The sequence below is a fragment of the Ranitomeya variabilis genome, chromosome 1 (assembly GCF_051348905.1).
Source record: "Ranitomeya variabilis isolate aRanVar5 chromosome 1, aRanVar5.hap1, whole genome shotgun sequence".
Taxonomy (NCBI): domain Eukaryota; kingdom Metazoa; phylum Chordata; class Amphibia; order Anura; family Dendrobatidae; genus Ranitomeya; species Ranitomeya variabilis.
The window spans coordinates 947,310,774-947,333,146 of NC_135232.1; the positions used below are offsets into that span (position 1 = coordinate 947,310,774).

Here is a 22,373-nt window from a genome sequence, read left to right on the forward strand (position 1 = left end):
ATCTATTGTGAGGGTGACCCTCTCTGGACTCAGAGATGTGCCTTTGACAGAGTAGGTGTAACGTCCAGTGGCGACAGGAGCTCAGACATGCCAGGAAATGTGAAGCAACCAGAAACTGTGCATATTTATGGAAATATTCTGCAGTTTTGCAATATTAAACGTACAAGTGCTAAATAAACAAGTGACTAAATGAAGCACACATTGAAATGTTCCTATCAGTACACATTGCAAAGAATGCAGCGACATTCAGTCTGCCTCACTTACTCCTCCTTCTGTAGGGTTACTCCAGTTTCCTACCTCTCTACACTTCATTTCCTGTATCCCTGAATAAAGAGACTGCTCAGAGTAGCAAGTTCCAAGAAGTTTGTAGTAAATACGGTACGGTTCAGGTGGTCATCTCTTCTTCTAAGCAGGGTTGACAAGTATGTCCTACAGTTCTCCTGTAGCCATAGTTACATGGGAAATGAGCAATGAACAGCCTATTCACTCTGAAAATTAGCTTTGAATCTGAGACCAAAAAGGTTATTTTTGGCAAGCCTTTGACTAATATTTTACACCTATCAACAGTTACATTCCCTCGTCAGCTTTTCACATCAGATACTTATCACCGCCTCTAATAAACCTTCATTTCACACATACGGTATATTTAATTGCTTTAATGCAAAGCCCATTACCCAGCATCACCCTCCTATTCTCTTGTGGAGTCTATCTTCTCAGAGAAAGCCTATTTCCTAGCACAATTCATAAGTCAGCCACCAACAATATTTTACTCCATCTGCTCGCAGTTTAGTGCTGTGTTTGCAGTACAATTGCCGGCAAGTGTAACTGCACACAAAAAAAATCACTTTCAGATAAAACAAAACAAAAAAGAATATTCTATCTTAAAAGAACATTATCTTCTACTTGCTTCTCTGCAACAATTATTAGTATTAGAAAGAGAAGAAAGCTTCGCTGCAATGAAATAACTCAATTTAATAACAGAATCTGCCGCCTCTGAAAGCCTGCAATCTTACTTTCAAAAACACCTTTAAAAGCAGGAAATAAAGATATTGAAAATGTTAAATTGCTTTTTTCAAAGGTATTAGCTGTTTGCTATTGCATTGACTTGGCATTTTGAAGTCTACCTTTCAAAGTGAGTTCTATATATTCTATAATGTAGCGAATGTCAGTCTGTACATTACATAGAAGAGTAGCATTAGGAGGGAGTCTATTTTATACATGAGTCATTGCATGGCAGATTTGGATCTCACCGTTTCCGAGAGTGCTTTTAAAGAATTTTTGAGGCTGTCCGCAGAGCACTGTCTTGCTGAATTAAGCAGCAGGTCTGTATGGCTTGATATAAGAGGTTGAAGGTGATTGATGTTGCTTAAAATTTCTTTCGCCTTTTCCGTGTTCTCAGGTGAATAGTAAATACATTGGTACCCAGTGCTGGAAAACAGAAATGCAGATTTCTATTAAACGGCAAGAAAATATTATCAGATTCTTTAACTGTGAACTGAATAGTCAATTTAAAAAATAAAAGGAACATGTGGAAATTGATTTCTCGCACGCCTGCAAATGGCAGCATGTTTATCTTGGAGAATTCAACACCAATCATTATTTTGAAGTATAGAACCCAAGAAACCACAAATGTACTATATGTGAGGAGTTGAAACCAATTTATTTGCTAGCTAAGCTTCATAAAAAATAAGTATTGCATGCTGTAGATTTATACACTTAAAAGAGATATTTGAAAGTGGTCTTTTTGCTGAACACCGCTAAAAATAAATGGGCAAGCATTCCCATCTAAAATGAAAGAAGAGAAGAAAATCCTTAGGCTACGCGAACGCACACGGTGCAGAGGGAAGCAATTTACAGAAATGTTCTAGCACTGATTCTATAGATAATTCTCAATTATGGTATTACGGTAATTTTTTTTTTAAATGTGGTTCTTAATGCCACTGATTTCCCACAATGAAGTCAAGAAGGTTAAAACATGGCAGATTTTCAGCAAAACTGTGACTCACCTGGTATGTTTCTGCCAAATTGTGAGATGTTTTCAAAATCTCATTCCTTAACAATGCAACACGTGACTGCCATCGAAAGTTATTAAATTAATATTTATTGTGTAATTGAAAATTCAGAAATTTTCTATTATATGTTTCCTTGTTTTCATTGTCACTTTTTGCTGTTAGTGGGTAAAAACATTCATGTTTATACCAAAGTGCTAAAAACTCATCAATACTTTGGTCTATTAGTATGTAGTGTTTTGAAGCGGAATGGGCCTGAAAATATTCAATATAGTAAATTACTTTGCAAAGCATAGGGACAGGGTTTAACAAGAAATGTAAGCGCACTTTGAGGATTTCACAAAATTTGTCTGGACCATAGTTATTTTGGTTTAGCGCATACATAAATTCAGAAGGTGAAACCTTGTACAGACCTGGATTAGTACTTCTCACAGATGGGGGTTTACTAGAAATGTATGCAGTCTGTGCAATGCTGCCAGAGCTCATCATTAGTGTTGGCTGTCAGTCGATGCCTTAGGCTAAATCTCCATGGTCAGTAATCGGCAGCACTTTGGACGCAGCACATGTCCGCTCCGTCCAAAGTGCTGCCGGCGGATGATTCCACATGTGTTAATTGAACTGTGCAGAATCACCACGCCCAATACATTGGACTGGTGATATTTATCTTGCGGAGACCGAGCGTCTCCGCAAGATAAATAGACATGCTGCTGCAGTCTGGAAAGACACGCCGCATGTCCGTCTCTGCAGGGAAGCCAGAGGCATCCATGCATGCATAGTGGAGATGAGATTTCTTGAAATCCCATCCACTATGCTGTAACATCTGGCTGCTGTGGGTTGGACGCTGCAGATATACGCAGCATCCAACCCGCAGCGTTTACTGACCGTGGGAACATACCCTAAGACCACGGTTACAGTCGCTGCTCTCTCTACACAGAGCGGTGAATGAAACCATGGCGTCACCACCCCTATGACTGAAAGGGGTGAGGTTGCAGGGGTGAATAAAGCTAATTTCCCCTCAGGAGTGACGTTCTCAGTGCACAGCCACACAGTGTCAGACTGCTATTAAGGTTCTCCTTCAACATTACCCTGTATTTAGCTCAATCCATCATCCTACCAACTCTGACCAGTGTGAAGAGTCATCCAGTGTGGGCCTTACATTTATATGCCTTCAGTGTTTCAAATAGATGGTCAGTAAATCTAATATATAAAGCTGAATGTGTGTGTGTGTGTATGTATGTATGTATGTATGTCCGGGATTGGCATCTGAACCGTAGCAGCTACAGCCACAAAATTTTGCACAGTCACACGTCTGGACCCCGAGAGCGTCATAGGCTATGTTGTGAGGTGAAATTTTAACCCCGCGCTTTCCAATTCACCAAACAATTTTGCCCCTATCTACATAATGGGGAAAAAGTGAAAGGAAAAGTGTTGGAGGCGTCGCAGCTACAGGCACAAAATTTTGCACAGTCACACGTCTGGACCCTGAGAGCGTCAAAGCTATATTGTGAGGTGAAATTTTAACCCCGCGCTTTCCAAGTCACCAAACAATTTTGCCCCTATCTACATAATGGGGAAAAAATGAAAGGAAAAGTGTTGGAGGCAAATTAACAGCTGCCAGATGTGAACAAGGGGGACTTAAAGAATGACAGCGATGGCACCAAAGAGTATATACTGTACAGTTGCTAAGGTGGGGCCCCAACATGGGATAATCACACCACCACGGGGATATGAACACACACACAAAATGCGCCACACACTACCACGTGCTCGAACACATATACCACCCTCAGTGCACATTTCACCACACATACACCAACCTCGCCACATAAAAGTAGAAACACAAAAGTCGCCGCTCAAAACTCGCCACGCGCAAAACTCTCCACATGCAAAACTCGCCACACGTGCAAAACTCGCCACACGCAAAACTTGCACACGCAGAAAAATTGCCACACGCAGAAAAATTGCCACATGCACAAAAGTTGCAACACATGCAAAAGTTGCCTCACACAAAACTTGCACATACTCAAAAGGCACCACACATAAAACTCGCCACGCGCAAAACTCGCCATGCGCAAAACTTGCTGCACACAACTTGCTACACTAACCTGTCACATGCAACTCGACACACAAAAAGTTGCTACACGCATGTCGCCACACAAAACTCATCTCACAAAGTCCCTACATGCATGTCGCCACACGCAACTCAACACACACAACTTGACACACGAAACTCGCCCTAAAACACACACAAGTCTGGTATCCTTCAAAAATGAAAATCTGATTAATAAGCAGACAAACTACAAGAGCAACAAATGTACCATATAGGAATCCGGCAGCTGTCAGTCACATGACCAGTCTATTATGTGTATGTGTGAGCTAATATATACTGCCAGGGGGTGGGCTTACTGTTGGCTGGGGATTTATCAGGCTGCCATTTTAGCTTACAAATACTGAGGTAAAAATACTGACCAAATAACGTGTGAACGAGGGCTAATACAGGAGGAGATGGCATACAGCTATATACTATATACAGGAGATGACACACAGGTATATACTATTTACAGGGGAGATGACACACAGGTATATACTATATACAGGAGGAGATGACACACAGATATCTAATATATAAAGCTGAATGTGTGTGTGTGTGTATGTATGTATGTATGTATGTATGTCCGGGATTGGCATCTGAACCGTAGCAGCTACAGCCACAAAATTTTGCACAGTCACACGTCTGGACCCCGAGAGCGTCATAGGCTATGTTGTGAGGTGAAATTTTAACCCCGCGCTTTCCAATTCACCAAACAATTTTGCCCCTATCTACATAATGGGGAAAAAGTGAAAGGAAAAGTGTTGGAGGCGTCGCAGCTACAGGCACAAAATTTTGCACAGTCACACGTCTGGACCCTGAGAGCGTCAAAGCTATATTGTGAGGTGAAATTTTAACCCCGCGCTTTCCAAGTCACCAAACAATTTTGCCCCTATCTACATAATGGGGAAAAAATGAAAGGAAAAGTGTTGGACGCAAATTAACAGCTGCCAGATGTGAACAAGGGGGACTTAAAGAATGACAGCGATGGCACCAAAGAGTATATACTGTACAGTTGCTAAGGTGGGGCCCCAACATGGGATAATCACACCACCACGGGGATATGAACACACACACAAAATGCGCCACACACTACCACGTGCTCGAACACATATACCACCCTCAGTGCACATTTCACCACACATACACCAACCTCGCCACATAAAAGTAGAAACACAAAAGTCGCCGCTCAAAACTCGCCACGCGCAAAACTCTCCACATGCAAAACTCGCCACACGTGCAAAACTCGCCACACGCAAAACTTGCACACGCAGAAAAATTGCCACACGCAGAAAAATTGCCACATGCACAAAAGTTGCAACACATGCAAAAGTTGCCTCACACAAAACTTGCACATACTCAAAAGGCACCACACATAAAACTCGCCACGCGCAAAACTCGCCATGCGCAAAACTTGCTGCACACAACTTGCTACACTAACCTGTCACATGCAACTCGACACACAAAAAGTTGCTACACGCATGTCGCCACACAAAACTCATCTCACAAAAGTCCCTACATGCATGTCGCCACACGCAACTCAACACACACAACTTGACACACGAAACTCGCCCTAAAACACACACAAGTCTGGTATCCTTCAAAAATAAAAATCTGATTAATAAGCAGACAAACTACAAGAGCAACAAATGTACCATATAGGAATCCGGCAGCTGTCAGTCACATGACCAGTCTATTATGTGTATGTGTGAGCTAATATATACTGCCAGGGGGTGGGCTTACTGTTGGCTGGGGATTTATCAGGCTGCCATTTTAGCTTACAAATACTGAGGTAAAAATACTGACCAAATAACGTGTGAACGAGGGCTAATACAGGAGGAGATGGCATACAGCTATATACTATATACAGGAGATGACACACAGGTATATACTATTTACAGGGGAGATGACACACAGGTATATACTATATACAGGAGGAGATGACACACAGATATATACTATATACAGGAGAGATGACACACAGGTATATACTATATAGAGGAGGAGATGACATACAGGTACATACTACATACAGGAGGAGATGACATACAGGTATATACTATATACAGGAGGAGATGACACACAGGTATATACTATATACAGGAGCAGATTACCTACAGGTATATAGTATATACAGGAGGAGATGACACAGGTATATGCTATGTATAGGAGGAGATGACATACAGGTATATACTATATACAGGAGATGACACACAGATATATACTATATATAGGTGAGATGACACACAGGTATATACTATATACAGGAGATTACATACAGGTATATCTAATATATAAAGCTGAATGTGTGTATGTATGTATGTGTGTATGTCCGGGATTGGCATCTGTACCGTCGCAGCTACAGCCACAAAATTTTGCACAGTCACACGTCTGGACCCCGAGAGCGTCATAGGCTATGTTGTGAGGTGAAATTTTAACCCCGCGCGTTCCAATTCACCAAACAATTTTGCTCCTATCTACATAATGGGGAAAAAGTGAAGGGAAAAGTGTTGGAGGAAAATTGACAGCTGCCAGATGTGAACAATGAGGACTTAAAGAATGAGAGCGATGGCGACAAAGAGTATATACCGTACAGTTGCTAAGGTGGGGCCCCGACATGGGATACTCACCACACACGGGGATATGAACACAAACACAAAATGCGCCACACACTACCACGTGCTTGAACACATATACCACCCTCAGCACACATTTCACCACACACACACACCAACCTCGCCACATAAAAGTCGAAACACAAAAGTCACCACTCAAAACTCGCTACATGCAAAACTCGCCATATGCAAAACTAGGCTCACGCAAAACTCGCCACACGTGCAAAACTCACCTCATGGAAAACTCACCTCATGCAAAACTTGCACACACAGAAAAATTGCCACATGTACAAAAGTTGCACCACATGCAAAAGTTGCCTCACACAAAACTTGCACATACTCAAAATGCACCACACATAAAACTCGCCACGCGCAAAACTCGCCATGCACAAATCTTGCTGCACACAACTTGCTACACTAACCTGTCACATGCAACTCAACACACAAAATGTTGCTACACGCATGTCGCCACACAAAACTCATCTCACAAAAGTCGCTACATGCATGTCGCCACACGCAACTCAACACACACAACTTGACACATAAAACTCGCCCTAAAACACACACAAGTCTGGTATTGTCCTTCAAAAATAAAAATCTGATTAATAAGCAAACTACAAGAGCAACAAATGTACCATATAGGAAATACGGCAGCTGTCAGTCACATGACCTGTCTATTATGTGTATGTGTGAGCTAATATATACTGCCAGGGGGGAGGGCTTCCTGTTGGCTGGGGATTTATCAGGCTGCCAATAGCAACCAATCACAGCTCAGCTTCTATTTTGCTACAGTTAATTAACCTGAGCTCTGATTGGTTAATATAGGCAACAAAGACATTCTCAGTATAACAAAGCTAATATATGTTGTGAAATGCTTCTATTTGCTTAGTTTTTGCCTTTTAATAATTACATTTCTATCTATTTGTTTTGTGGTTTTTGTGTGCAGAATAAATTTTTGTTAACACATTCTATTTTGCTAACAGCAGTCATTAACCCGGGCGAAGCCGGGTAGTACAGCTAGTCTAATATATAAAGCTGAATGTGTGTGTGTGTATGTATGTGTGTGTGTATGTATGTCCGGGATTGGCATCTGCACCGTCGCAGCTACAGCCACAAAATTTTTCACAGTCACACGTCTGGATCCCGAGAGCGTCATAGGCTATGTTGTGAGGCAAAGTTTTAACCCCGCGCGTTCCAATTCACCAAACAATTTTGCCCCTATCTACATAATGGGGAAAAAGTGAAAGGAAAAGTGTTGGAGGCAAATTGACAGCCAGGAGGAGATGGCATACAGGTATATACTATATACAGGGGAGATGATATACAGCTATATATTATATACAGGAGGAGATGACATACAGGTATATACTATATACATGGGAGATGACATACACGTATATACTATATACTGAGATGACATGCAGCTATATATCATATACAGGAGGAGATGACATACAGGTGTATACTATATACAGGGGAGATGACTTACAGGTATATCTAATATATAAAGCTGAATGTGTGTGTGTATGTATGTGTGTGTATGTGTATGTCCGGGATTGGCATCTGCACCGTCGCAGCTACAGCCACAACATTTTGCACAGTCACACGTCTGGACCCCGAGAGCATCATAGGCTATGTTGTAAGGCGAAATTTTAACCCCGCGCGTTCCAATTCACCAAACAATTTTGCCCCTATCTACATAATGGGGAAAAAGTGAAAGGAAAAGTGATGGAGGCAAATTGACAGCTGCCAGATGTGAACAAGGGGGACTTAAAGAGTGAGAGCGATGGCGCCAAAGAGTATATACCATACAGTTGCTAAGGTGGGTCCCCGACATGGGATACTCACCACACATGGGAATATGAACACACACACAAAATGCGCCACACACTACCACGTGCTTGAACACATATATCACCCTCAGCACACATATCACCACCCATACACCAACCTCGCCACATAAAAGTCGAAACACAAAAGTCGCCGCTCAAAACTCGCCACGCGCAAAACTATGCTTACGCAAAACTCGCCTCACGTGCAAAACTCACCTCATGGAAAACTCGCTACACGCAAAACTTGCACACGCGGAAAAATTGCCACATGCACAAAAGTTGCAACACATGCAAAAGTTGCCTCACACAAAACTTGCACATACTCAAAACGCACCACACATAAAACTCGCCATGCGCAAAACTTGCTGCACACAACTTGCTACACTAACCTGTCACATGCAACTCGACACACAAAAAGTTGCTACACGCATGTCGCCACACAAAACTCATCTCACAAAAGTCGCTACATGCATGTTGCCACACGCAACTCAACACACACAACTTGACACATGAAACTCGCCCTAAAACACACACAAGTCTGGTATTATCCTTCAAAAATAAAAATCTGATTAATAAGCAGACAAACTACAAGAGCAACAACTGTACCATATAGGAAATACGGCAGCTGTCAGTCACATGACTTGTCTATTATGTGTATGTGTGACCTAATATATACTGCCAGAGGGGAGGGCTTCCTGTTGGCTGGGGATTTATCAGGCTGCCAATTTAGCTTACAAATACTGAGGTAAAAATACTGAGCAAATAACATGTGAACGAGGTCTAATACAGGAGGAGATGACACACAGATATATACTATATACAGGAGGAGATGACACACAGGTATATACTATATACAGGGGAGATGACACACACATATATACTATATACAGCGGAGATGACACACAGGTATGTACTATATACAGGAGGAGATGACATACAGGTATATACTATATACAGGGGAGATGACACACAGGTATACACTATATACAGGGGAGATGACACAGGTATATACTATATACAGGGGAGATGACACACAGGTATATACTATATACAGGGGAGATGACACAGGTATATACTATATACAGGAGGAGATGACACACGTGTATACTATATACAGGAGGAGATGACATACAGGTACATACTATATACAGGAGGAGATGACATACAGGTACATACTATATACAGGGGAGATGACACACAGATATATACTATATACAGGAGGAGATGCCAAACAAGTATATACTATATACAGGGGAGATGACACACGTATATACTATATACAGGAGGAGATGACACACAGGTATATACTATTTACAAGAGGAGATGACACACAGGTATATACTATTTACAGGAGGAGATGACATACAGGTACATACTATATACAGGAGGAGATGACAGGTATATACTATATAAAGGAGCAGATGACACACAGGTATATACAGGAGGAGATGACTTACAGGTATACACTATATACAGGAGGAGATGACATACAGGTCTATACTATATAAAAGAGGAGATAACACATAGGTATATAGAGGAGGAGATGACATACAGCAGATATATACTATATACAGGGGAGATGACATACAGGTATATACTACATACAGGGGAGATGACACAGGTATATACTATATACAGGGGAGATGACACACAGGTATATACTATATACAGGGGAGATGACACAGGTATATACTATATACAGGAGGAGATGACACACGTGTATACTATATACAGGAGGAGATGACATACAGGTACATACTATATACAGGAGGAGATGACATACAGGTACATACTATATACAGGGGAGATGACACACAGATATATACTATATACAGGAGGAGATGCCAAACAGGTATATACTATATACAGGGGAGATGACACACGTATATACTATATACAGGAGGAGATGACACACAGTTATATACTATTTACAAGAGGAGATGACACACAGGTATATACTATTTACAGGAGGAGATGACATACAGGTACATACTATATACAGGAGGAGATGACAGGTATATACTATATAAAGGAGCAGATGACACACAGGTATATACAGGAGGAGATGACTTACAGGTATACACTATATACAGGAGGAGATGACATACAGGTCTATACTATATAAAAGAGGAGATAACACATAGGTATATAGAGGAGGAGATGACATACAGCAGATATATACTATATACAGGGGAGATGACATACAGGTATATGCTACATACAGGAGATGACATACAGGTATATACTATATACAGGAGATGACATACAGGTGTATACTATATATAAGGGAGATGACAAACATGTATATACTGAGAGGAAAATGAGAGGTGTGAGGTGAAAATGAGGGGTGTGAGGTGAAAATGAGGGGTGTGAGGTGAAAATGAAAAGGTGTGAGTGCAAAATGAGAGGAGTGAGGGAAAATAGTGGAGTGATCGGAAAATGACAGATGTGAGGTCGAAATGACAAGTGTTAGGGGGGAATGAGAGGAGTGAGGGGGGAATGAGAGGAGTGAGGGGGAAAATAAGAGGAGTGAGGGGGAAAATGAGAGGTGTAAGGGAGAAAATGAGAGATGTGAGGGGGAAAATGAGAGGCGTGATGGGAAAATAAGAGAAGTGAGGTGCTATAACTAACCACAGATATTTACTATGCCTAGGCAATGCCGGGCTCTTCAGCTAGTTTGATATAAAGACTACCAGAATCCTGTTCAGTCAACCTCCACCCATACATTTTTAGCAGGTCCGCCCCACTGGAATTCAAAGCCAAAATGAGCAGGAATTTTAAATTTTTTAATACAATTTATACTGAATATTTTCCAACAAAATTATATTTCACTCTGCTCATCTCCTCCTGCTCTATTTCATGTTGCTTCACATGGAGCAGTATTTTCTATGTGACAGGTTCCCTTTAAAGCCTACACACATGGCTGAACTATTTCACCTACTATATACTAATTTACACTATAGAATTTAGCTCACAGAGAATTTCCAATTATTTGCTTTGAGTTGGTTTTTGGTTAATATTGGTTAGATATGTTTCTGAGAATTGTGCTGAGCAATATGACCACCAAGGTAGATGGCATATGATGAATCTACCAAATAGTATCTAATAGTTAAACCATCACATCATCCCAATATGGTCAGAGATCTAGGATGTACAGTGATTATCATGGCAGGCAGGGCCCATACTACTGATTATATTTTTAATAAAACCTAAGTAATGTGACTAATAAAAGCTCACTTGAAGCAGGGTAATCTCACATAATCCATAATTCTGCTACGTGAACTTTGTTGGCAACTAGTGTGACAACTGAAGAAGCCACTTTACATTACTACTTCATATACTGCCAGCTGGCACTGGTGTACAGTTCTCTTTATAGATGCAACATACAGAATGTAATTTTGTGTCTAGACATCTTTTCACTTAGCGCAGTAAATGAGCTGTACAACCTCGGCAGATGACTGTATATTCAGATTTAATCAGATAACTTGCAAGTAATGTAAAAACGTAACAAATCTCAATTTGTTCATATGAAAAAAGGTTTTAGTGGTAATGGGTGAAAATTTCCAGAGGTTTTGAACTAATCACTGTAGAGTGGATGCATTTATAACATTATTGGTACGCTTTGGTTAATATAATGTGTTAACACGATATGATGTAATGTCTAGTGATGGTAACCAAAGCTTTTCCACAAAAATCAATCACCCCAAAGCAATATACAAAGATCCAGGGGTTCCTACAATACCCCCATTCAGTATTCTCCTATAAAGCACTCCTAAGACACTGTCACATCCACCTTCAAACACCTCCTCTGACACGTGGTGTCATCTTGTCTCCAGTGTACCATACTTAAATCATCTTAAAACCCCTAAGACCAGCATATGTGCATCCAGATCGGCTCTACTGTGCAGGGCTACTCACTAATTTCACCATTTTCAGATGTGCTCTTGATACCTGTTTGCTAGAACTGAAGCTAATGCACCAAACTGACAAACAGCCGCGAGCCACAATTCATGGGTCCGCGAGCCACATGTGGCTCCTGAGCTACAGGTTGGGGACCCCTGGCATAAGGAATAGTTAGAAAGGGCACGATGGAGATAAGATAATGAGGGCTTCCTGTTTTAAGGCAGTTGGGGCCTTGGCACCCGCACAGCTCACAGGGGAGCTGGCTGGGCCAGAGCACATCGTGCCCCGCAACGTTCTTCTAGGTAGAGTGGGCACAGCAGTAGTATCCAGGGCTAAGAACTAAAAACAGAAAGTACAGCAACTACAGAATCAGCAGTGCAGTATTAGTGGGACTGCAGCTACTGGACAGAAGAAGGCTGAGCAAAGTGGGAAAAAGTGCACCAAGATGTGGCAGGTTTTTGCGTGGGTTGCCATCCTCAGGACCGGGGCAAAACGGCAGGGAATGCCCTCATGAAAGGCAGTAATACTGGACATTGAGGACACTGTGGGACCGTATAGTACAAACCGTTTCGAATGCAGGCTTAGCGACAGGCAAGGGTCAGAGATGCCCGATGCTGTAACAGTGTGTGCCCTGGATGAAAAGTTGCTGAGTAAACATGTTGAAGTTGAAGTAAAACCGGACTGTGACTCTTTATTCTTGGAATCTTCTGCAGAGGTAACTGTCCCGTATCGGGAAAACCTTGATGGCGTAGAGGAGTAGCACCGAGGTACTTTAATGGGACAGGACCAGTGGGTGATACAGGGATTATTGTCAGCTATGACTGCCTCCCTGGCCCTCGACCCTTACAGCTGCTAGCCAGCTGAGCACAGGTTGTCTGGTTTCTAGGGAATCCCCACATGTATTCAAGCTGGCTAGGAGCTGTAAATCATGCAGCTGTGTCAACAAAAACTAAATCTCCGAGCAGTTACAAATACTCGGAGACCACCCGAGCATTGCTTGGGAAAACCCAAGCAACGAGTATACTCGCTCATCACTAATAATGTCCTCTACATTTTGGTGATGCAGACATACACTTTTCACCTAATCAGATTTATAACTCCATTAGAATTTTTTGCCAGTAATCTACATATTCTTTAATTTATTAAGTCAGCAAAAATGGCCAGTCCCATACTGAACATACAAGTCCAACCTACACAAATGTTAGCAAATCAGAGCATTAGACATGAGAGAGCATTTGGTCAGTATTTTACCTCAGTATTTGTAAGTCAAAACCAGGAGTGGAACAATTAGAGGAAAAGTATAATAGAAACATGTCACCACTTCTGTATTTATCACCCACTCCTGGTTTTGGCTTACAAATACTGAGGTAAAAAAATAAAAAAATACTCAACATGTGGACCTGGCCTTCCATGATAGTACTTATACAATCAAACACTATTCTAATCCAAATATAGGCCCAGTCCTTAACATCAAAAGATTACTGGGGGAGTTAAAAAGTCACAGATGATACTACTTATAAGGAACATGCATAAAGAGAGCATGTAACCAGGTAAGAAATATTTTGTTTTTCCAGTTATTTTATTCCCTCTGCTCCCCAAAGTTTTCAATCTTTTGTTTTTGCTTTCAAATCCGTTATACGGTTCCAGAGATATGGGAGTCTTTATTTCATGCTAGCTTTAATGGTCTTTACCAGAGTGGCGTCGTTCAATGGATTTTCTCAGGGTCTGACTTTAGACTGCTCTCCGGTGAGCAAAGATTTTTAAAATTAACACCAAATAGAAAGGCCAATATATCTGGAATCGTATGGCAGATTTGAAGAGAAAAAAACCCAAAAAGAAACAAATTGAATAATCAAGGGAACAATTATAGCAGTAATACAATAAGAGCAAAAATTGGACACTTTTAAACTTGGAAACAGGTCCCCTATAAATCCATTGTGACTATCTTTCAATCACAAACTAGACAAGATCAGGTTTACTGATTGTCAAATTACACTAAGGCCACGTGCACACGTTTAGTATTTTTTACTAATGTGAAGGAAAAGTGGTAGTTCCAGCTCCTTTAAAATTCAAAGTCTTGTACATTGTGGACATGTATGCAGCGGAAAAAGAGGTACAAGCAACGCGTTTCGATCACTCAAGAGTGATGACTCTGAGTGATCGAAACGCGTTGCTTGTACCTCTCTTTTCCGCTGCATACATGTCCACTATGTACAAAGATCTTATGACTATTATGGAGTTTTAACCTGAAAATAAAGACTTTGAATTTTAAAGGACCTGGAACTACCACTTTTCCTTCACATTAGTGTCTGCTGCACGTGAAGTCAAGACAAAGTTCCACGCACCTGTGGTTGTCGGTGAGCTGGCTGAAGCGAAGCCTCTTTTCTTTTACTTTTTGAATATTTTTTACCTCATTATTTGCAAGCTAAAACCAGGAGTGGCACAATCAGAGGAAATGTATAATAGAAACACATCACCACTTCTGTATTTTGTTTTCCCACTGCGGGTATTGGTTTACAAATATGGAGGACATAAAACTCACCAAATACTCTACTCGTGTGTAAGGGGGGAATTTGTCCGACATCTATATGAGCACTGTGAAACATCTTACAAGGGGTCCCTGGGTGTGTGCGTGCATTTGTGCTACTGTTACCTGCATCAATTCTGATGAAAAAATGAGATGGCTTTACAAAAATAAAAGTCTTGTTTACTGAAGTTGGAACTTATATACAAAGGGTAGCAGGAACAAAGCTTAGATTAAACTTCTGCACAACACAGAGGCACATTATTAGTGGTTTGGATGGTGGAACATTACTTGTGAGAAATGTTACAGATGCATAACAAGTTACGCTGGGGACACAATATGTTATGATGCACCAGGGAGCTATCACTAGCTACCACCTTACTGACGTGCCCCAGTTTGGCTGAACCAGTCTTCTTTCCTGCTGATCTCCAGGTCTGGCTAATACTGTGATCTTCTTAAGCTCTTCCAGATTAGCTGCCCTAACTTACCTGCTGTGAGGAGCCTGCCACCACTGTAGAATTGCTTGTTGAATAACTGGCTCCCTTGCCAATCTCTTGCTTCCACACATACCCACTGTTGATGATTCTCCGCTGAGGGTGTTCTTCCTTATCTGTAGCTCACTAACAACTAACCATAAAAACAGGAACTCACACACACCAGTCCTCATCATTACCCTTCCCCAACTTTAGGCCGGCACTACAAAATAACCCTGTCACCTCTAACTAAAATGAACTGCAGCAACCAGGAGGATAAAACAATTAAGAATATACAATTTGTACACAATGCAACAACAGTGGTCTTTAAGTCTACGTGCACATGATGAGTTTTGGTGAGTTTTTATGCTGCTTATTTTAAAAAAAAAATGCAAGCAACTTAGTTTACTTAATAGGTGCAGAAAATCTGCAACATCAAAACTCACAAAAAGCTCATCATGGGAACATAGCCTAAGAGTTCACACACAGTGTCATTGAATGAAGTTTGCATAATTTTTTTGGAAGGAGTTGAACATCTTCTGTCCAATTCCATACAAGCACTTTAAAGAGAAGAACATCTCTGTATTAAATTGGAGGCATATAGTGGTCAGGAGAGTTCCTATGTACCTTTATTATAAAAAGGCTGCAGTGCTTGAGCCATCTCCATCGGCAGAACCAATCAGCATAGTGATTGGCTGCAGCATTGTGAAAGGGACATCATTACTGCAAACTATAAACAATTAAATGATCAATGGTAGAAATCCCTGGAAAGATGAGTAACAATTAGTGTAAACTGTAAGGGTATTCTCATGGGGATACCACAACAAAGAGGGGCCAGAAGATCGAGGTGTCAGGTTTCACAAACTGCTTTACCATCTTATTAAATAGTGCCATTTTTTTTCTCGCTGGCAGTGCAAGGGTTAATCATTTCAGTTGATCTCTTGGAGCTTTCCAACTTTGATTGTCTCAGCTGTTCAGTCCTGGGCCACTCCCCTCTGCTATATATGCTCAGCACTGGCACTGCCCTGCCTGGTTAGGAGTTGAATGCGAATTTCGTATTCAGAGTAGGTGTTTGCAGAGTTGTTCAGGAGATTGTTGCATGGAGTTTGTGTGTTAATCCTCATCCCGTCCTATTTGATTTCACTGTACTATACATTCCTTGTGTTTCACTCTGTTGTTTGGTGAGTGTATTTTGTATGATTGTAGTTTTCATTTATCCCTGTCTGTCCTTCCTTGTTTGTCTGGTTAGAGATATCTTAAACACTACGGCCTCACACGTCCCTGGGTGGGGGAGGGAACAGATAAGAGTTAATATAGGAGCATATTAAGGCACATGACCCCGGCATCTCCACCTTCAGGATTATTTGATGGGATTAGGATATAAAAGTGATGTAGAAGGGTTAATGTTTTTCCTTTAATTGCTAGAATTTGCCAGAATTTGTTCTTATAATGTAGTAGTTTTATAGTCTCCGACGAAAGGATTTTGTACTTCCTATCTTATATGAAATGCTTTCAATACTCATATTTACAACATGTTCTGGGTATATGGTAAAAAAAGCACAACCCTGGGTAACAGGGGGGGCTACTTGACCTACACTGAGTTACATTTGCTGTAAATGGTATAAAAATACTGCCTCTTGTATCATTAAACCAGAAAAGTGATTTGCTCACAACCTGTGTGTGAATTTCTTTCTCCAAGCACTTGCAAATCTTGAGGGCGTAACCTCTTAATTTGACCTCACCGGTGATCCAGCATATCTGACTTTGGGTCAGAACGCCAACAGCTACAACACAAGGGCGCCCCTAGTTCGAGGGATTAGGTAAGTGCCCACAGTTCCTAGTCACTACGTGACAGGTATGTGCATGCATTCAGTATTTGCATCAGAAAAATCTGCAGCAAATACTGATGTGTTGGCAGGAAAAAATGCAGCATAAAATACACACATTTTTCCTGCCTTCTTGATGTGCTTTTGACACTTCTTTTGCATGTGTTTTTTATGTGTTTTTCTCACTCATTAGTATGGATGAAATCTGCAGCAAAAATGCTGAAAAATTGACATATTGCTCGTCTGCTGTAAATCTGCAAGGAAACATAAGCAATGTGTGCATGAGACTTTATGAATCTAATTCACTTTGCTGGTATCAGAAAATCCTTTAGGTTTTGTGGCAAATCTGTGAAGAAAAAATGTGACAAAACCACATGGTGTGCACAGACCCTAACTGTCATTTCAGGTGAACCTGCAGCTGAATTTTTGTGTCTGTCTCTAGCTCTTCCTTCCACCCTCCTGCATAGACTCTTATGAGCAGCAACAGACATTTCCTCTCTCACTAATGTTAAAATTTTAATTTTACTAGTGAATTTAGATTAGAAAGAAGTAGATTTCTTTGATCAAATATATTACAAAGATTATTTTCATGTGTACTGCTGATTTATGAAAAATAAAATAACGATTATTACTGTTTAATTGTATTATTTTTAAAGAAGCATTCCTCCTCCCATCAAAGTTTTTTCCTGTTAATAAAATGCAGTCAAAATATTATATAGCACTGAATACTTACAATTGCTCATTTTGTCTTTCTACCCAGCTAATTCTTCTCTTTTCTCTTCTCTATGGAAAAACAGGAAGTCTTGTCCCTTCATTTATCATTTCCCTCTTCACCTACTGACCCAGCTACTGAATCCTCCCCACTGCAGTGACTGTAAGTCATATAGGGAAAATTGACCTCCTGTTCCTACATAGAGCTTCAAATGATTCAGTTAGTCAGTTTTTAATCATGTGATGTCATAGACCTAATGGAAAATAAAAGAATTATATGAGTAGAAGGACAAAAAGATCAATTCTAAGCAAACCGTGTCATATCATATGATAACTGCAATACATTAAAAGGATAAAAATCGTGATGGGAGTCATTCTTTAGTATGTGGACCAGGATTTTGAACAAAAAGCCTTTTTATGGCTCTGTTGTAAATAGAGCAGTAATACAGATATATACATGACATATAAGCCAGTTTTAATGGGACTTTAATATAGGAATCTATTTGATGTACTGTAAGTTTGGTTTAGTTGAATCATTGTCCAAGTATTCTGAACCTGTATTATGGTCCTGTATTCAGCAGGAAAGGCTGCTAATCCTCAGATTATTGTGTTTTTAATGTGGGTTACTTTGCTTTAGTATATTTTACTATATCGAATAGAAACAGTTTTTCAAGTTGCTTTTTTTAAAATTTTTTTATTCTTACCAGTGAACTGTTATTTTCCTGTTATCCCTAAACCATTTGTGACTTGTTCAAGTCAGCATTGATTCAATCAATACTGACAAACGTCAAGGTGAGAATTGTACCAGACTTCATTATTTGTTGTTACTCCATCTCCTCGTATTTTTTCTTTTGTGTCAAACAAGTTATATGTGATAAGTGAGCCTGACAGGTCTTTAAAAAAGGGAAAACCTGACAAAGATGACTGACGAAAGGTAATGGTGGATAAATGCGGATGTGATGACTGATACAGTTCTTAAGTGTTGACTGTGAAGGAGAAAGATATCTACTCTTCTGATTTGTTTGGCACAAGATAATCAAGCATTGTGTAATGCCGCTGCCACCGCCGCTCCCCGCGCCCTGTCATACTTACCCATCCTCGGCGTCCCGGCGCAGCTCCTCTGCTGAAGCGTCCTCTCTCCTGCGCTCGCCCCCGGCTTCTGCAGCTCGTCGGGTGCGTGCGCGCGTCGCATTCAGCTCTGCGCGTGCGCACATCTGATTCCTCTGCTGGCGCTCCTTCCTGTCCTCTCCGTCATCCTGGAGGACTGTAACCCGGAAGTGTCTCCCACGCTGGTATGTAAGCTGCTTCCTGCTGCTCCTCTGTGCCTGATGTTCATTTGTGCTAACAAGTGCTTCTGGCTGCCTGTGGTCTCTGTGCGTTCCTTGCCCTCTGACCTTGGGTCTCCTCCTCTCTCTGCAGTGCCTTGCCTGTTTCCAGTGTTCCTGCCGTGTTCCCTCAGTTCCTGTTTCTCTGCGGTACCTGCCCGGCTCCTATATCCTTTCCCTGCTCTCATCAGCCTCTGTGTCTCCGTATTTTCCCGCCAGCCTCCGTGTCACCATAGCGTTCCCATCTGCTCCCTCGTCTCTGTAGTACCTTGCCATTCCCTGTGTCTCTTCCCTGCTCCCTCAGTCCCAGTGTGCCTGCAGTGTACCCGACAGATCTCTGTCTCCGTCATACCCTCCAGTTCCTAGTCTCTGCAGCTCCCACCTACCCTGAGTTCCTGCCGTCATCGTCAGTCCGTTATTTTTCCCCTTTTTGTCTCGAACCTCCAGCTTCCCTGGCGATAGTCCCTCATGGGCCTGCCCCTAACTCTCCCTGTATAGGGGGCGGTCCATCTGGTCAGCTCGTCCGTGAGGGGTTCGTCGTCACGGTCCAGAGGGTCCACTTTTTGTTTTTTATCTATGTAACATCACACATTGACTGGCTACTCTGATGATGATGAGCCTTGCCACATATTCAGACAGGCCAGAGTCTTAATAAGGATGACTCTGGTATAGCTGAGTTCTAAGTCTACTAGTTCTAATGTAGCAAGTCTCATTAAAGGGCTGACATTGACCCATAGGGTGGTTACCTCCTAAAAGGTGGAAATAGAGACACAACAGAACATGGACTTCTCCAGGAAGTCCACATGACAGCACAAGAAACACCGGAGGCTCTGATCAGTGGTAATATTATTATCGCCAGTCATACCTCCTGCAGCTGTGAATGGTAGTAGAAAGTTTACCTCCGGTCACAGATGCTTCGACTGATGAGAGAGTACTACACCCATAAGCCTACGCCTGCTGCCGTTAACAGCGAGAGCGGGCGCGGCTGATGGGAGCATTCATCCACCGGCGCCTGTACTATAAATAAATAATAAAAAAATGATGTGGGGGTCTGTTCTATTTTTGATAACCGGCATAGCAAACTTGACAGTTACAGGGTGGATCCCACAGCTGTCAGCTTTATCATGCCTGGTATTCAAAAATAGAGGGGTCACTACACCATTTTTTTAAATTATTTAAAGAAAAAACTAAAAAAAAACAAAGTGGGGTCCCCCCAATTTTTGACAACAAGCCAAGCTAAAGCAGGCAGCTCGGGGCTGGTATTCTCAGGCTGGTAAGGGGCCATGGATATTGGCCCCCCAGCAGCCCCAGAAAAAGCGCATTTATTAGATGTGTCAATTTTGACACTTTGCCTGGCTCTTCCCACTTTCCTTGTGGTGGTGGCAAGTGGGTTTCATGTTTGTGGGGTTGATGTCAATGTCACCTTTGTATTTTCAGGTGACATGAAGGCCAGCAGTTAGTAATTGAGAGCCGTCTGTAAGACACCTATCCATTACTAACCCTATAGTCATATTGTCAACAAAAAAAACTCCAGAATAAAGTCCTTTATTTGAAATAAAAATGCACACCGTTTTAGAAAAGTATTTAAAAATAAACACTGTTATACTCACCTTACACCCATTCCATTGAATACCTGGTCCTCTGTAAAAAAATAAAAAAAATAAAAACAACAATATCCCTCACCTGTCCGACATACTATCACATGCTGTATTCCATGTCTGCAATAATTGGTTTTCAACCTGAACGGTGCCAAGATGCAACCGTCCAAGATGAAAATCACGGAAGAATGAGCTGCTGCGAGCACAGCATCAGAAACTAGTGATGACGCCATCGAGGTTACCGCAGCTCATTTTAGCTGGGCTGATGAACTGCGGTGACCTCCGTAAGATTACTGCTCACACTGTGAGAAAAAGTCTCGAGGTGCAGCACTAAGATCAGTGAGTTCACCGTAGTTCACCGTGAACAGATGTTCGGGAACCCCATTCATATAAATGGGGTCCAGGTTCGGGTACTCGGAGCAAACATTTTTTGAAGTCTTTGGCTGAACCCAAGCATCCAGGGGTTCCTCCATCACTAGTCATAAATGATAAGAAAAATACAAAATCAAATGTATTTACTGTATTTTCTGTCCTGGTGTTTAATGTTAGTAGATTACAAATATTGCAGACAATAACACTGGTCAACACAAAAAAATCATCAGCAAAGGTAATGTCTGTTTTATGGAGTTTGATGTGCTGATTCCAAAAATATGCTTAGTTTTGCTCTATCACATAAAGTTTCAGAGATAAAAGTATTTTGCATTTTCAATGTATGTGGTTTTTCCTATGTTATTCCCATTTCTTTGCTTGTCTTACTTAATTGTGAATTTTCTTACAGGGGCAACATCAGTGAAGATTTTAGTGACTTTTATGGGAAGGAATATTGACAGTGCAGTCAACCAATGACTGATTCTCAGAAAGTCACATGTTATGGGGAGGAGCACACTGTTATGAGGTGGTAAGATTTGAGTCAGTTAGAAAAGGATGGTGATGGCAGCAAGGACTGGTATGTGAGACTCTGACAGGAGATAGATTTCTACAGGGATCTGAGCCCTGCCACAGAGAGATAGAAGGGAAGGCAGCGAACAGCCCCCATTGTGAGAGGATTTTAACTGCATTTCTGGGAGGGCAAGTCGCCTCAGAGAGAAGAAAACCGCTCAGCCACTGAGGTGTAACTGAGTGAGGGTCTCCACAGAGAGAGAACCTGAAAGCAGCCAATCTCACACTGAGAAACTGCGTGTCTGAAAATGTTCATCTGTAAGGAATAGGCTGACCCATTTACCTCACAACTATATATAGCTATCTTCCAGATTACCTCCACTAAAATCAGTTCTAAATACAAGCTGCCTCTGTCATCTCTGGGGAAATATCTACATATAGTCGGTCTGCTCATCACATTTCTTTTTTGTGTGTGTCACCACCATTGAACTGAACTTACTCTACAGTTTGATCTGATTGAAAGAAGAAAAATGCCCAGACAGTGTATCAATCATACGAACAGATTCTGGTATGTGTGTGGTTCTTTTAT

General features: G+C 41.4%; 1 protein-coding gene across 5 annotated transcripts in view; it reads right to left on the minus strand.

Moving 5' to 3' along the window:
- INPP4B (inositol polyphosphate-4-phosphatase type II B) overlaps positions 1–22,373 on the minus strand; it is a 1,036,387-nt gene that overhangs the window by 197,216 nt on the left and 816,798 nt on the right. For all 5 annotated transcript variants that reach the window (XM_077279254.1, XM_077279258.1, XM_077279253.1 and 2 more), the window contains one exon: positions 1,251–1,428. In XM_077279254.1, the coding sequence (XP_077135369.1) occupies positions 1,251–1,428 (178 nt within the window). The remainder of the gene's footprint in view (positions 1–1,250; positions 1,429–22,373) is intronic.